This window comes from Hippopotamus amphibius, chromosome 4 (assembly GCF_030028045.1).
Source record: "Hippopotamus amphibius kiboko isolate mHipAmp2 chromosome 4, mHipAmp2.hap2, whole genome shotgun sequence".
NCBI classification, from domain to species: domain Eukaryota; kingdom Metazoa; phylum Chordata; class Mammalia; order Artiodactyla; family Hippopotamidae; genus Hippopotamus; species Hippopotamus amphibius.
The window spans coordinates 110,948,732-110,962,366 of record NC_080189.1 but is presented as its reverse complement, the minus strand read 5'-3'; the positions used below and the strand labels follow the sequence as shown (position 1 = coordinate 110,962,366).

The following is a 13,635-nucleotide window of genomic DNA, read 5'->3' as shown; positions in this document are numbered from 1 at the left end:
AACCTCCCCTTTCACACTGGGAATCTATCCTAAGAAGTGAAAGGGTATATGCATGGAGGGGTGGCGGAGTGTGTAGGATTATTTTGAGCTGCAGGCCCTTGAAGAACGCCAGGTGCAAGACGGGCATTCTGACTTCTCGCTTTCTTCCTGAAAGCAGGAGGTAAATCTCCCCCGTGATAGCGGCCCTCCCCGTATCAGGAGGAGAGAGACATTCTCCTCCGCAGATAAGGGGGGAGTCGAGGGGCAGAGAGATCTGTACGAACAGACCTTGTGTAAACCACTCTTACCTTCCTCTGGTTTCCCCGTGTATTTTGGTTGCTTTCCCACATTTCCCTCTCATTGTCCGGCCTCCTACATGAACGCCAAGGTTTTGCTGCTTCTTTGGGTCTTTATTTTCCTCTGGAGACTCCTCTGTACGTGTAAAACTCTGTTTGTTTTTCTCCCGTTAATTCATCTTCTGTCATTTTAACTCTGATGCCCACCTGGATACCCTAAGAGGGTAGAAGCAAAGTTTTTTGTTTCCCCTACAGTATGAAGATATTAATGGCACGGTTGTTTATAACATCAGGTAAAACAAAGTGGATCTAAATAAATAGTAATAGGAAAATGATTAATGACAGTTGCTCCACTGGAAAGAATATTTCATTGCAGCCAATAAAAGTTAACTATGGGGGCTGCCTAGGTGGTGCAGTGGTTAAGAATCTGCCTGCCAATGCAGGGGACACGAGTTCGAACCCTGCTCCAGCAAGATCCCACATGCCGTGGAGCAACTAAGCCCGTGCTCCACAACTATTGAGCCTGCACTTTAGAACCCGTGAGCCACAACTATTGAGCCCACGTGCTGCAACTACTGAAGCCCACCCGCCTAGAGTGCGTGCTCTGCAACAAGAGAAGCCACAGCAATGAGGAGCCCGCGCACCACAACAAAGAGTAGCCCCCACTTACCGCAACTAAAAGAAAGCCCGCTCACAGCAAAAAAGACCGAACACAGCCAATTAAAAAAAAAAAAAGTTAACTATGAAGTGTGTAATAGGATAGTCTATTGTAGTTTTAAAAGAAGAACGTGCAATATAGAGGTATATTCAGTGACGAATTATAGAGATTTAACAGAGGAAAAAGATGAAATCAATGTATTAACATTTCTCAAGGTGGTCATATTTGGGGTATTAAATTCTTTTAACTTTCCTGAGTTTTATACTTTTTTTTTTTAATCATGAGGTATTGGACTTGCACTACAATTATGACACAAGGAAAATAAGTATGTTTTTTTAATTGAAATATAGTTGATGTACAATATTGTGTTAGTTTCAGATGTACAGCACAGTGATTCAGTTATATATATATAATATATAACATTAATTTTCAGATTCTTTTCCCTTATAGGTTATTACAAATATTGAAAAAGTTTTAGTCTAAAAAGGGTAAGAAGTTAGAGAGTAAGATGCCCATAGCTAAGAATCACCTCTATTCTGTCTCCCCCCCAAAATTAAGGAAGAAAGTATTGCTTTGTAGCAGTTAGAGCAAAACAGTGCAGAAATGTCGTCTAGGGAGTTGGCCTCCACCAGACCGAGCTTCATAGGATGCAGGGATTCAGATTGTACCAGAGAAATTGCTGACCTTTCACTTGTTCTCACAGAAACAACAGTTTCATCCTTTCAATCTAGTGCTTAGTAGAGATCTTCTGAAGTTGGAATCTGTCCGCAGCTCTTTGATGGTGTTAATAAGAGATGATCAGTCCTTTGGGAACTTGTGACAATCAATTCCCACAGTGGTAGGTAATCCAGGATGTTGATATGGGGATTCTCAGTGGGGAGGGATTTCTCATCAGTGATCAGAATACCGTCCTCTGGGCAGAGCATTCCTTTCCAATTTCAGACCCTTGGGAGCTTACTATTTTGTTCAGTTACTCACACGTATTTACTGAATTCCTACCACAAGATGCCCTGGGCTACACACTGGGAAAACAATGAATAGAAGACAAATTTTAATCAGAAAATTTCTGGGTACCATAGAGACAGAGCAAAGGATAGCAGACTGTTCTGAGGGTTGGCTATTCAAGATATGAAAAGTCTGGTGAACTGTCTTGATCTTACAAGAAATCAACGTTCTAGCGTATGAATGGCCCTGCTCCTGAAAGCAATGTCTTACCTTGCCCTAGGACAGTGCTGAAAACACTACAAATGCTCCCTGAGTCCTCTTTTTCTCAGCTCCATGCACTCCGTCCCCCTCCAATAACATATTCTTCAGGACAGGGTTTGAGGAAACTGACTAAATTTCAGCTTTTATATGTATATAAAGACTCTAGATTTCCCTCCCTGAGAAGCTATTCCTGTTATCTTGGTTGGACCTAAACCTTACCAAATTTCTTTAACCATAGGTTTACAATCGTAGATTTACAAATATTCTTTGGGGGGATTTCCTCAAAGATTATTTCCAAAATCTTCAGTCGCGTGCAGTGACACTGATCATTATGTAGGTTGATATTACATATATCCCACAACTAGTGTACTGCTATAAATTAATATGTAAATCAACCTTTCTGAAAGCCATTCTCTTACACTATCTAAACAAATCAAGCTCTGTTTTTGTAAAACTGCTTATCAAGCCATACATATGCTGGTTTTCATACATTCTTAATACAAGTGGAGGATTTTGTTTTCAGACGGTTGTTATTTTCAGCCTCGGTGTACATCAGAAACAGGTCTGGATAAGCTTTAGTGAATTCATCAGTGGTAGTGCACAGACTATCATAGGGTGTTCGGGCAGGCCCATCACGCCTCCTCTGACACCAGAGGCTTGTAAAACTGAAAGGAGGCGGTGCTGCTTTAAGTGTCTCAGCCCTCAGGTGGAGGAGTCATTTTTCCTGCCCTGTGATAAAGCTGACCTGGGTGGCTCCTCCTGTCAGTACCACAGGGCAGAGGGGCACCTGCGGTTCAGCATGGTAAGTGGCTACTTGTATGTTGTGGACAGTGTGGCCGTCAACAGTTGTAGCAAATTTTATCCGTCACCTGTGTCTCTCTTTTCTCCCACCAAACGATTCTTTACAGATTCTTAATACAAGAGAAGAAATATTTAGAGATATTTGTTTCCTTCAACATCCGGGTTTGGATCAGATTCGAATCTGCTCTGAATCTCATCTCTTCATCTATAATTCTGCTGCTTTTAGGAAAAGCCTTGTTGATGTATAGTGGTTTACTGCCTTTAATGGAAGCACTGAGGCAAGATCTTCTCCTCCCTTTAGTTTTTACATTTGCTTTAGACTGGTTTTTCTGTAGAAATCAATGGCTTCACTTTCAGTTACACTTTCAGAGTTTCTGGGGACTTCAGACCCAGGTCACGGTTGCTAAGCTCATAAATGTGTGGCAGGGTGAAGGGCAGGGACCTCTATCTTGTCCTCTCTTGAGTCTAGTTCTTTGGGGACAGTAATGAATACACTTACTTACAGTAATCGTGTTTGGGGACCACCTTTTAAGATCCACTTTCCTTTCACTCTCTTGGTTTTGTTTTGTTTTTTTTAAAAATTGACCTATAGTTGCTGTACAATATTATATGTTACAAGTGTACTATGTAGTGATTCACAATTTTCAGAGCTCATACTCCATTTGTAATTACTATAAAATATTGGCTGTACTCCCTGTGTTGTACAATATATCCTTGTAGTTTATTCTATACCTAACAGTTTGTACCATTTAGTCACCTACCCCTTTTCTGTCCCTCCACCCTTTACTCTCCCCACTGGTAACCAACTAGTTTTTCTCTATATCTGTGAGTCTACTTCTTTTTTGTTATATTTACTAGTTTCTTGTATTTTTTAGATTCCATGTATGTGATATCATACTTGTTTGTCTTTCTCTGTCTGATGTATTTCACTTAGCATAATACCCTCCAAGTCCATCTATGTTGCTGCAAATATCAAAATTTTGTTCTTTGTATGCATACACACCCCACATCTTCTTAATCCATTCGCCTGTTGATGGGCACTCAGGTGGCTTCCATGTCTTGGCTGTTGTAAACAGTGCTGCTGTGGACACTGGGGTGCGTGTATCTTTTCGAATGAGTGTTTTTGTTTTTCTTGAATATATACCCAGGAGTGGAATTGGTGGATCATATGGTAGTTCTATTTTTAGTTTTTTGAGAAACCTCCATACTGTTTTCCACATGGCCTGCACCAATTTATGTTCCTACGAAAAGTGTAATCTATGTTCCAGTCACAGTAGTTTTTAGTCTTAGAATTTTTAATTTTTAAAGGGAAGCAAGCGTTCCAACTGCTTTTCCATCTTCGATCTTCTTACCCCATTGGACTTTCTCTCCAACATTTTAAGGATGTTTGTTTTATATTGTTTTGCTCTCAAAAATTATGCCTCCCTACATCAGGGATCCTTGCAGTGATGGAAGTGCTCTGTGTCTTGATTGTATCAGTTTTGATATTCTGGGTGTGAGCTTGCAAGATGTTTCCACTGAGGGAAAACAGGTAAGAGATACACGAGCTCTTTGTGTTCTTACTTCTTATAACCGCACATGAATCTACAATTCATATTTATGTCAAAACAAAAAGGTAATTAGAAAATTGTGCTGTCCTAGTAATTCCAATAAACTTTAAAGTAGCATTTATTAATGTGCTGTGACATCACTGTTGATATTCAGTGGGCATTTTACAGTCTCTCTTTTTTTTTTATAGTGTGACTAATAGTTTAACAGATAGTTTGGAAAGGAGGAAGAGGCTAAGAGAAGAATAAGGTGGAGATAGCCTTCTGTCACCAGGATCACAGTTATGAGATAAACTCAGCTGCTTCTCAAACCAGAATGGGCAAGATTAGTCCTTCTTGGGCCAAGTATTCCTGCCAAGTTCAAAAAGCTCAGTTTCACTCCTATGTCTGTATCCCTGTGAAGAGCAGTGATTGTTTTTCATGCTGGTGATTATTTTTACTATGAATATTAAGAGCAAATGCCCCGTGTGCATGCCCTGTAGACTGCGTGGAAAATAGCCAGGGAGGGATGTTGTGAGAGAAATCTACATGTAAGTGGTTTTAATGATGCAGAAACAACAAATCCCCCCCCCCCCCCCCCCCCCCCGCCCAGCTTTTAAGTTTGCACCTAAATCTAGGGATTTAAGGTAAGTTTTGATCTGATTACAGTAGCTAATGAAGCTGTGCTTTGCAGACTCAAGTGTTAAAAGGCTGTTGATGGAATATGTTGTTTTGATTTTTCTGTGCCAGATAGAGGTTAGAAAAATTGGTTGGTACTAAATGAAGTGCTTTGCAAATTGAGTTCACTGCCTTTGTCATGAGAGACATGGTTGCACAGAAGAGAATTCAGAGCGAAGCTCTGCTCAGGTAACACACTAGAACTCCTCATGCAGCACAGACTGTGACTCAGGGAGATAAAGTACAGGGTTTGTGCGGCTCAGTGCGAGCAGAGGAAGCGGAGTCTAGGTCAGAGGGCAGGGTTGTGACCGACCAGCGTGACCTCCCCCCACCCCCCTGACTGGTGGTCTGTTTGTGGTTGAATCTTAGACCTTGGGAAAGGGCAGCCATGGACAGACAGAGGAGAGCAGGGTTGCCTATCATCTTAGGCAGCCAGCATGAAGGGTCCCGATGCTGTAGTAAACAGACCTCTCACCCTGTAAGACCCTCTGCATGGCCTCGTTCATGACCACTGGCAATCAAAACACAACGATATTAAAGCCAGCAACTGCTGTCCCTTTAGATCTTTAGGATTTAACTTTCTCCCCTCTCTTAGATGAGTAGATATTTATTTATTTTTAAATTATTTTATATTATTTTATTTCGGCTGTATTGGGTCTTCTTTGCGTCCCGCTGGCCTTCTCCAGTTGTGGCAAGTGGGGGCTACTCTTCTTGTGGTGCGCCGGCTTCTCATTGTGGTGGCTTCTCTTGTTGCAGAGCACAGGCTCTAGGCGCACGGGCTTCATTAGTTGCGGTGCGTGGGCTCAGTAGTTGTGGTGCACGGGCTTAGTTGCTCCAAGGTGTGTGGGATCTTTCCAGCCCACGGATCGAGCCCATCTCCCCTGCATTGGCAGGCGGATTCTTAACCACTGCGCCACCAGGGAAGTCCTAGGTATTTAAATTACAAAAAAAAAAGTTGTTTGCCTTAAAAAAAAAAAGTGATGGTAATTTAAACGTGGGAGATTAGAGGGGAGGCTAATGAGAATGAAGGAAATATGTAAGTTTAAACAGGAAAAAAATTTCTACCCAGATGTAACTAGAGTTAATATTTTGATGCATTTAAAAGACTTTTTTCTATGCTTATTTTTAATTTATTTTTATTGACATATAGTTGATTTACAAAATTGAGTTAGTTTCTGGAGTACAGCGAAGTGACTAAGTTATACATATATACATTCTTTTTCATATTCTTTTCTATTACGGTTTATCACAGGATATTGAATATAGTTCCCTGTGCTCTACAGTAGGACCTTGTTTATCTATTTTATGTGTAGCAGTTTGCATCTGCTAAACCCAGACTCCTGATTTATTCCTCTCCCCTGTCCCCTTTGGTAACCATGAGTTTGTTTTCTATGTCTGTGACTCTGTTTCTCTTTTGTAAAGAAGTTCATTTGTATCATATTTTAGATTCCATATATAAGTGATGTCATATGGTGTTTTTCTTTCTGTCTGACTTACTTCACTTAGTATGATCATGTCTGGGTCCATCCACGTTGCTGCAAATGGCATTATTTCATTCTTTTTTATGGCTGAGTAAGCTTATTTTTAAATGTATTTGACATCATACTTCTTATACAAGTACAGAACTTACACGCTTTTCACTTAACATTTTAAAGTAAGCATTTCCCATGAGATGGAGCTATATATCATGAGGTGGATAGACCTAGAGTCTGTCATACAGAGTGAAGTAAGTCAGAAAGAGAAAGACAAATATTGTATGCTAACTCACATATACGGACTCTAAAAATGGTACTGATGAACTCAGTGAAGACAAGAACAAGGACGCAGATGCAGAGAATGGACTGGAGAACTCGAGGTTTGGGCGGGTGTGGGGGGGTGAAGGGGAAGCTGAGACGAAGCGAGAGAGTAGCACAGACATATATATACTAGCAACTGTAAAATAGATAGCCAGTGGGAAGTTGTTGTATAGCAAAGGGAGTCCAACTCGAGGATGGAAGACGCCTTAGAGGGCTGGGGCGGGGAGGGTGGGGGGGGGACTCAAGGCGGGGGGAGTCAAGGAAGGGAGGGAATACGGGGATATGTGTATAAAAACAGATGATTGAACTTGGTGTACCCCCAAAAAAATAATAAATTAAAAAAAAAATAAAGTAAGCATTTCCCATGTCATAGAATTTTTTGGTAAATATTGAGGCTTTGTATAACATGCCGTTGTACCAATGTACTTTCCTGTAAAGGCCCACAACAGGTGAATGGTTAAGTAGACTGGTTCTTGGTTTTTAGCCTTGTATATAACGATACTGTGAATGTCATTGTGCCTAAATCTTTGCATTTTAGATTATTTCTTTCTTCTGTAATTCATTTGTTTATGTCATTTCCTATTTATCTAATAGATGTCTCAATTATTTTTAAATTGATGTATATAAAATTGCCTGTGTTTAGCTCATATATGAAGAGCTGTACATAAATCCTTTTTTATATACATCAATATTTTTGTTTATTATAGTAGGGAGTTTTTACATTTTGGGGTTATTAAATCTATAGCATGTTTCCTTGGTAAATTTTGCACTACTTTTAAGCTTAGAACATCCTCCCTTATTTAGAGCACATATGAACAATAAATGTAAAATCTCAAGATAAGAGATTTACTGCGGTGGGTTTTAACATCTGTCAGGCTGTACATTGATTTTGGTTTTATTCCTTTCCAATAACTAATTTTTTCTAGATAAGTAAGCTTGATTTCATTCATATATGATATGTCTTAACTCACTGTTAGCCCGTTACACAATAGGTGCTTAATTTATGTTGTTTGAACTGGAGTCCTTAGTTTAATTGTCCCTGAAGCTTCCCTGTACCCTGGTTTTTGGTTTCCATGAGACAGTTTTCATTAGCCTTATCACAAACTTCTCTTGCTGAGTGATATAGCTCCTGTTTTCGTGTTGGGAAGATGCACAGCTGTAACTGACCACGGCTCATTACAGAGGGAGTGCCTGTCTGTCCACATTGGCCAAGCCTGCGTCCAGATTGGGGATGCCTGTTGGGAGCTCTATTGCCTGGAACATGGAGTCCAGCCAGATGGCGCTGTTCTGGACGGCCAGCAGGATCCGTGGGCATGTCCTAAAACGAAGCCTATGGGAGCATCTTTCGATTCCTTCTTTTGTGAGACCAGAACTGGGAAGCATGTGCCCAGAGCACTGTTCGTGGACCTGGAGCCGACCGTTGTAGGTAATGTACATCTTCCCTTCTGGTGTACTTTCCTGGATCTGCGACACAAACAAACAAGTATCAGTGGGTGGGATCATCAGATCATACGAATCTATCTGAAAGGGATCATGTGGCCCTTTTCCAAATCTAGGGCATCTCTCAGCAGCCACTTAGGGTGGTGAGCATGACAAACACACCCAAAGGGGAGACTAGCTCAGCCTTCTTTTTCTCTGTGATGGAAAGAATGAAAACCTTGTTAGTGACTCCACACATATCTACTGTGACAGAACACTAAATCTTTTCCTGGATTTGAAGGCCAGCTGCTAGAAGCTTCTGACAAAGAACCTGAAATTTGGCATTACCTGCTTTTAAAGAGTAGAATATTTGAAAATAATTCCAGAGAAGGAAGGAGCTAAATAAATCAAATTGTGGGGGAAATGGTGATTGAATATAAAATGATTATCTGTGATTATTAATGGCAGATGTTGTAGTATCTTGTGTAAAAACACTTCAAATGGAGCTGGTGAAATGCTGGGGAGAGAAGGGGTCCTACTATCTGAAGAGAAAACTACAGAGGAGTGTGGATTTGGATTTGGGACTATGTATCAGTTACTTATTGCTGTGTCATAAACTGCCTCCAAACTTAGTGCTTTAAAACACCAACCATCATTTCTTTGTCCATGAATCCGCAGTTTGGACAGGGCTCAGAAGGACAGCTCCTCTCTGGCCCACGTGATGTCAGCAAGGAAGATTCAAGTGGGAGCCGAGAAATCCACTTTGAAAGGGGCTCGCTCGCTTGGCTGGCAAGTTGGTGCTGGCTGTTGGCTGAGACCTAAGCTGGGGCTGTGGGGGACGTGGGGTCTCTGTGGGCTGCTGGGGTTTCCTCACGGCATGGCGTCTGGGTTCCAAGAACAAGCATCCCCCAAAAACAAGGCAGGAGTCCATGGCATTTTTCTAACCTGGCCTCGAAAGTCACAGAGCGTCAGCTCAGCTGTCCTCCATGGGCTGAGTGGTTACAAAGATCCCCCCAGGGAGGGGATATAGACCTCACCTTTTGATGCAGAAAGAGTGAGGTTCTAGAAATACATGTGACATGGGAAATATCATTACAGTCATCTTTGGAAAATACAACCTGGATTGGAGTTCATTTCCTCATCAAAACAGTCAGAATCAAGTAACAAACTGATGGAGAAAGTATGTTGATGTCAATGTGAGGGAAATGATAGAAAGGTTTTATTTACTTATTTATTATTTATTTTTGGCTACATTGGGTCTTTGTTGCTGCACGCGGGCTTTCTCTAGTTGCAGAGAGCAGGGGCTACTCTTCGTTGCAGTGTGCGGGCTCCTCAGTGCGGTGACTTCTCTTGTTGCAGAGCACAGGCTCTAGGCATGCAGATTTCAGTAGTTGTGGCATGTAGGCTCAGTAGTTGTGGCACACAGGCTTAGTTGCTCCACAGCACGTGAGATCCTCCCAGACCAGGGCTTGAACCCCGTCCCTTGCATTGGCAGGCGGATTCTTAACCGCTGCCCCACCAGGGAAGTCCCTGCCCAGGGTTTTAAAAGGGAATGAAACAAGCACGGGTTGGGCTTTGTTGTATCAAATACTGACAACATCTTCAAGCTACTTCCCTGCTTCAGGCATTTGTGTTAACCTCACTGGGTCGCGTGGGCATCTGAGTTTGTGTGCTTCTCTGTGAAAGCCTCTTTCGAAGCACATTACTAATCATTTAGATTGGTATGCTTTTCCAGCACACAGCTGGCTCTTTGTCTTAAAATGCCAAAGTGCCACGTGTGTGTGGTGGGTTGAATGCTGTCCCACCAAATGTCTGCATCCACCTAGAACCCCAGAATATGAGTTTATTTGGAACTGGGGTCTTTGCAGATGTACATGGTTAAGATGAGGTCATACCAGATTAGGGAGGCCCTATGTTCAACGACCTGTATCCTTATGGGAAGGGAGGACACACATACGGGAAAGGGGGCACTGTGATGGGGGCTGACTGGCGTGATGTAGCTGCAGGCCCAGAACTGCAAGAACTGCAGGTCTGCAGTCACCAGAAGCTGGGAGAGAGGCATGGGACGTTTTCTCCCTCAGAGGCTCCAGAAGGAACCAACCCTGCCAACACCTGGATGTTGAACTTCCAGCCTCCTGAGCTATGAGACAATAAATCTCCCTTGTGTTAAGCCACCAAATTTGTTGTAATTTGTTATGGCTGCCCTGAGAAACTAATAAAGGGTGCTTTCAATTTATGTGGGAATAATTATACCTTTTTCTAGACTAAGAAAGGCCAATTGAGCCGTTTAAACCCACTTCTTTATACGACATTGGCAGAGAGAAAGGTGGTCAGGGTACAGGGCTGTGCAAGAGTTAGGGGTGGGATGGAGTGGGCTGCGCTGACCTCCTTTGCCCTCTGCAGACGAGATCCGTGCAGGCAGGTACCGCTCCCTCTTCCACCCGGAGCAGCTCATCAGCGGAAAGGAGGATGCTGCAAACAACTACGCCCGTGGTCGCTACTCTGTGGGGCCGGAGATCCTCGACCTGGTGCTGGAGAGGCTCCGAAAGCTGGCAAGTGGCTCCCTTCTCTTCCAGGGCCGTTCCTGAGTGCCCGGGATCCTGCGGGATCCGCCTACGCAGCACTTTCCACCTCCGCCTCCATCACCACCCAACCTCTCCACCGGGAGGAGCTGGGCTGGTCCTGATGTGGGCGCTTCTTACTTACTAGGGAGGGGGAAGGAGGCTTTGCACTTACTGTGCAGCCCCCATCGACTCTTTTGTTTTTCTTTTCACATTTACGAGGAAATGTCTTATTTTATTCCCCCCTCCCCCCCGTTTTATTGAGATACAGTTGACCTATAACATTGTGTAAAGTTAAGGTGTACGAGGTGGTGATTTGAAGCACGTATGTATTGCCACATGATCACCACAGTCAGGATACTTAGTACATCCATCCCTCACATAATCTCCTTTTTTGTGTGTGGAGACAACAACATTTAAGGTCCCTTCTCTTAGCAGCTTTCAAGTACGTGATACGATGCTATGAACTACAGCCACCATGCTGTGCATTAACTCCCGAGAACTTATCCTGTAATTGGAAGTTTATATCCTTTGAGCAGCATCTCCCCGCACCCCCACCCCACCCCCCCAGCCCCTCGCAACTGCTATTCTACTCTCTGTTTCTATGATTTGGCTTTTTTCAATTCCACACATAAGTGAGAGGATGCAGTACTTGTCTTTGTCTGACTTATTTCACTTTGCTTAATTGCCCACAGGGTCCGTCCGTGTTGTCCCAAACAGCAGGATTTCCTTCTTTTTAATGACTAGCCCCTAGCTACTCTTGCTTCTGCTGACTCATAGCTTATCTTGTTATCAGACACTTCCAAAGCACTCCAAAGCTTGTCATTTTCCAATAGTTCCTAAGACTTGTAAACGTAACAGGAGGCACATTCTACCTGGAGATCAGTATATTGTATTTACCACCAGTTAATTCTTTAAGGACCTGTGTCGGAGAATCCTTTGTCTGGTAAATATTTTGGTGTTTGGCATAATCAGTAGGGAATACAGTACCTTTTACACCAGCACAGTAGATTGGGTACGAAAAGTGAAAGGTGCTTCATCTACTGGAGGCAGGGGTGGGGGGGGGGGATTATATTGCTTCAATATTTTGCTTGTCATTTTCTTTGTTATTGATAAAGAACTTACCTTAGATCACGCGCAGGTACATTCATAAAGGGCAGCAAAATACAGTTGAATATTTATGCTTTGATTACAGTAAAATTCTTAAAGCGCTTCCCCTCTTCAGAAGTAACTACTCAAGTATGTTTCAGAGTAAATAAGTTTGTGATGGAGTTAATGATGGTAAACCAGTCCTTTCTGAAAGTTTCTGTTTGTTTATGGGAAAGAGTTGTATCCCACGGTTACCACTGCTTCTGGGTTTATTTGGCAGAATTCTCACATCTTGTTTACTTTCCCCAGGCGGAACAGTGCAGTGGGCTGCAGGGATTTTTGATTTTCCGAAGCTTTGGAGGAGGCACTGGGTCAGGGTTTACGTCTCTCTTAATGGAGCAGCTCTCGATGGAATACGGCAGGAAGACTAAATTGGAGTTCTCTGTCTACCCGGCCCCCAGGGTCTCCACTGCGATCGTGGAGCCTTACAACTCCATCCTCACCACCCACCCCACCATGGAGCACGCGGACTGCACCTTCCTGGTGGACAACGAGGCCGTCTATGACATATGCCATCGCAAACTTGACGTCGAGCGCCCCTCTTTCGTCGGCATCAACAGGCTGCTAAGTCAGGCGGTATCGTCCATCACCGCTTCCCTCCGGTTTGAGGGGGCCCTGAACGTGGACCTGATCGAATTCCAGACCAACTTGGTACCTTACCCGAGAATACACTTCCCCATAACTAGCTTCGCCCCCATCACCTCTGCAGACGACGCCCACCATGAGGAGCCCTCCGTGTTCGATATCACGGCTGCTTGCTTCGAGCCCTCCAACCAGCTGGTCAAGTGTGACCCTCGCCTGGGGAAGTATGTGGCCTGCTGTCTGCTCTACAGAGGGGATGTGGTCCCCAAGGACGTGAACGTGGCGATTGCAGCCATGAAGTCAAGGAACTCTGTTCGGTTTGTAGATTGGTGTCCAACTGGGTTCAAGGTGGGCATCAACGGTCGTCCCCCCCGGGCAGTGCCGGGAGGGGACCTGGCCGAGGTCCAGCGGGCCGCCTGTATGCTGAGCAACAGCACGGCGGTTGTGGAGGCCTGGGCTTGCCTGGGCCACAAGTTTGATCTCATGTACGCCAGGAGGGCGTTTCTGCACTGGTACATCCAGGAGGGCATGGAGGAAGGCGAGTTCTCAGAGGCCAGGGAAGACTTGGCCGTCCTGGAGAAGGATTATGAGGAAGTGGGGCGAAGTTTCTGATGCACATCTGACTGGTGACAGTGAACACTAAGATGAAGTATCACGCTTTCCCTTAAAGGCTAGAGTTCCCTTGATGGGCAGGAAAAGGAACTTAAGTAAAGCAAGACCCTGAGTTCCAATCACATGGGTCAATATTAACAATGAACCCACATTTCCTTGTCTGTTGGTGTCACTCATCCCTGCTCGCTGGGAACCTCCTAAGGTTGGGAGTCCTTTCCATTTCTGGGGCTCATCTTTTTTTTTTTTTTGTCAGAATGGAAACCTGGCTTTGTTCTTTGCTTTTTCAACCAAGTGACTATGAACCCCTAAGGTGGATGCTTTCCCTTTCCTGTTCCTGAGCTGGGAAACAGCACGTAATGATTATTAATGTTA

The 13,635-nt window shown here is 43.6% G+C and overlaps 1 protein-coding gene across 1 annotated transcript; it reads left to right on the top strand.

Moving 5' to 3' along the window:
- The first annotated feature begins 2,921 nt into the window (after positions 1-2,921).
- Positions 2,922-13,635, top strand: TUBAL3 (tubulin alpha like 3). Its single transcript, XM_057731916.1, has 4 exons — positions 2,922-2,941; positions 8,123-8,366; positions 10,763-10,911; positions 12,319-13,635. Exons 1-4 carry the CDS (start codon positions 2,939-2,941, stop codon positions 13,261-13,263), a joined length of 1,341 nt encoding a protein of 446 aa, XP_057587899.1. The 5' UTR covers positions 2,922-2,938; the 3' UTR covers positions 13,264-13,635.

What these genes read in the sequence shown, in the direction of transcription:
- TUBAL3 (XM_057731916.1), top strand. An exon ending in CCTGGAGCCGACCGTTGTAG is followed by an intron (nt 8,367 to 10,762) that starts GTAATGTACATC and finishes TGCCCTCTGCAG; the next exon opens with ACGAGATCCGTGCAGGCAGG. An exon ending in TGGAGAGGCTCCGAAAGCTG is followed by an intron (nt 10,912 to 12,318) that starts GCAAGTGGCTCC and finishes TACTTTCCCCAG; the next exon opens with GCGGAACAGTGCAGTGGGCT.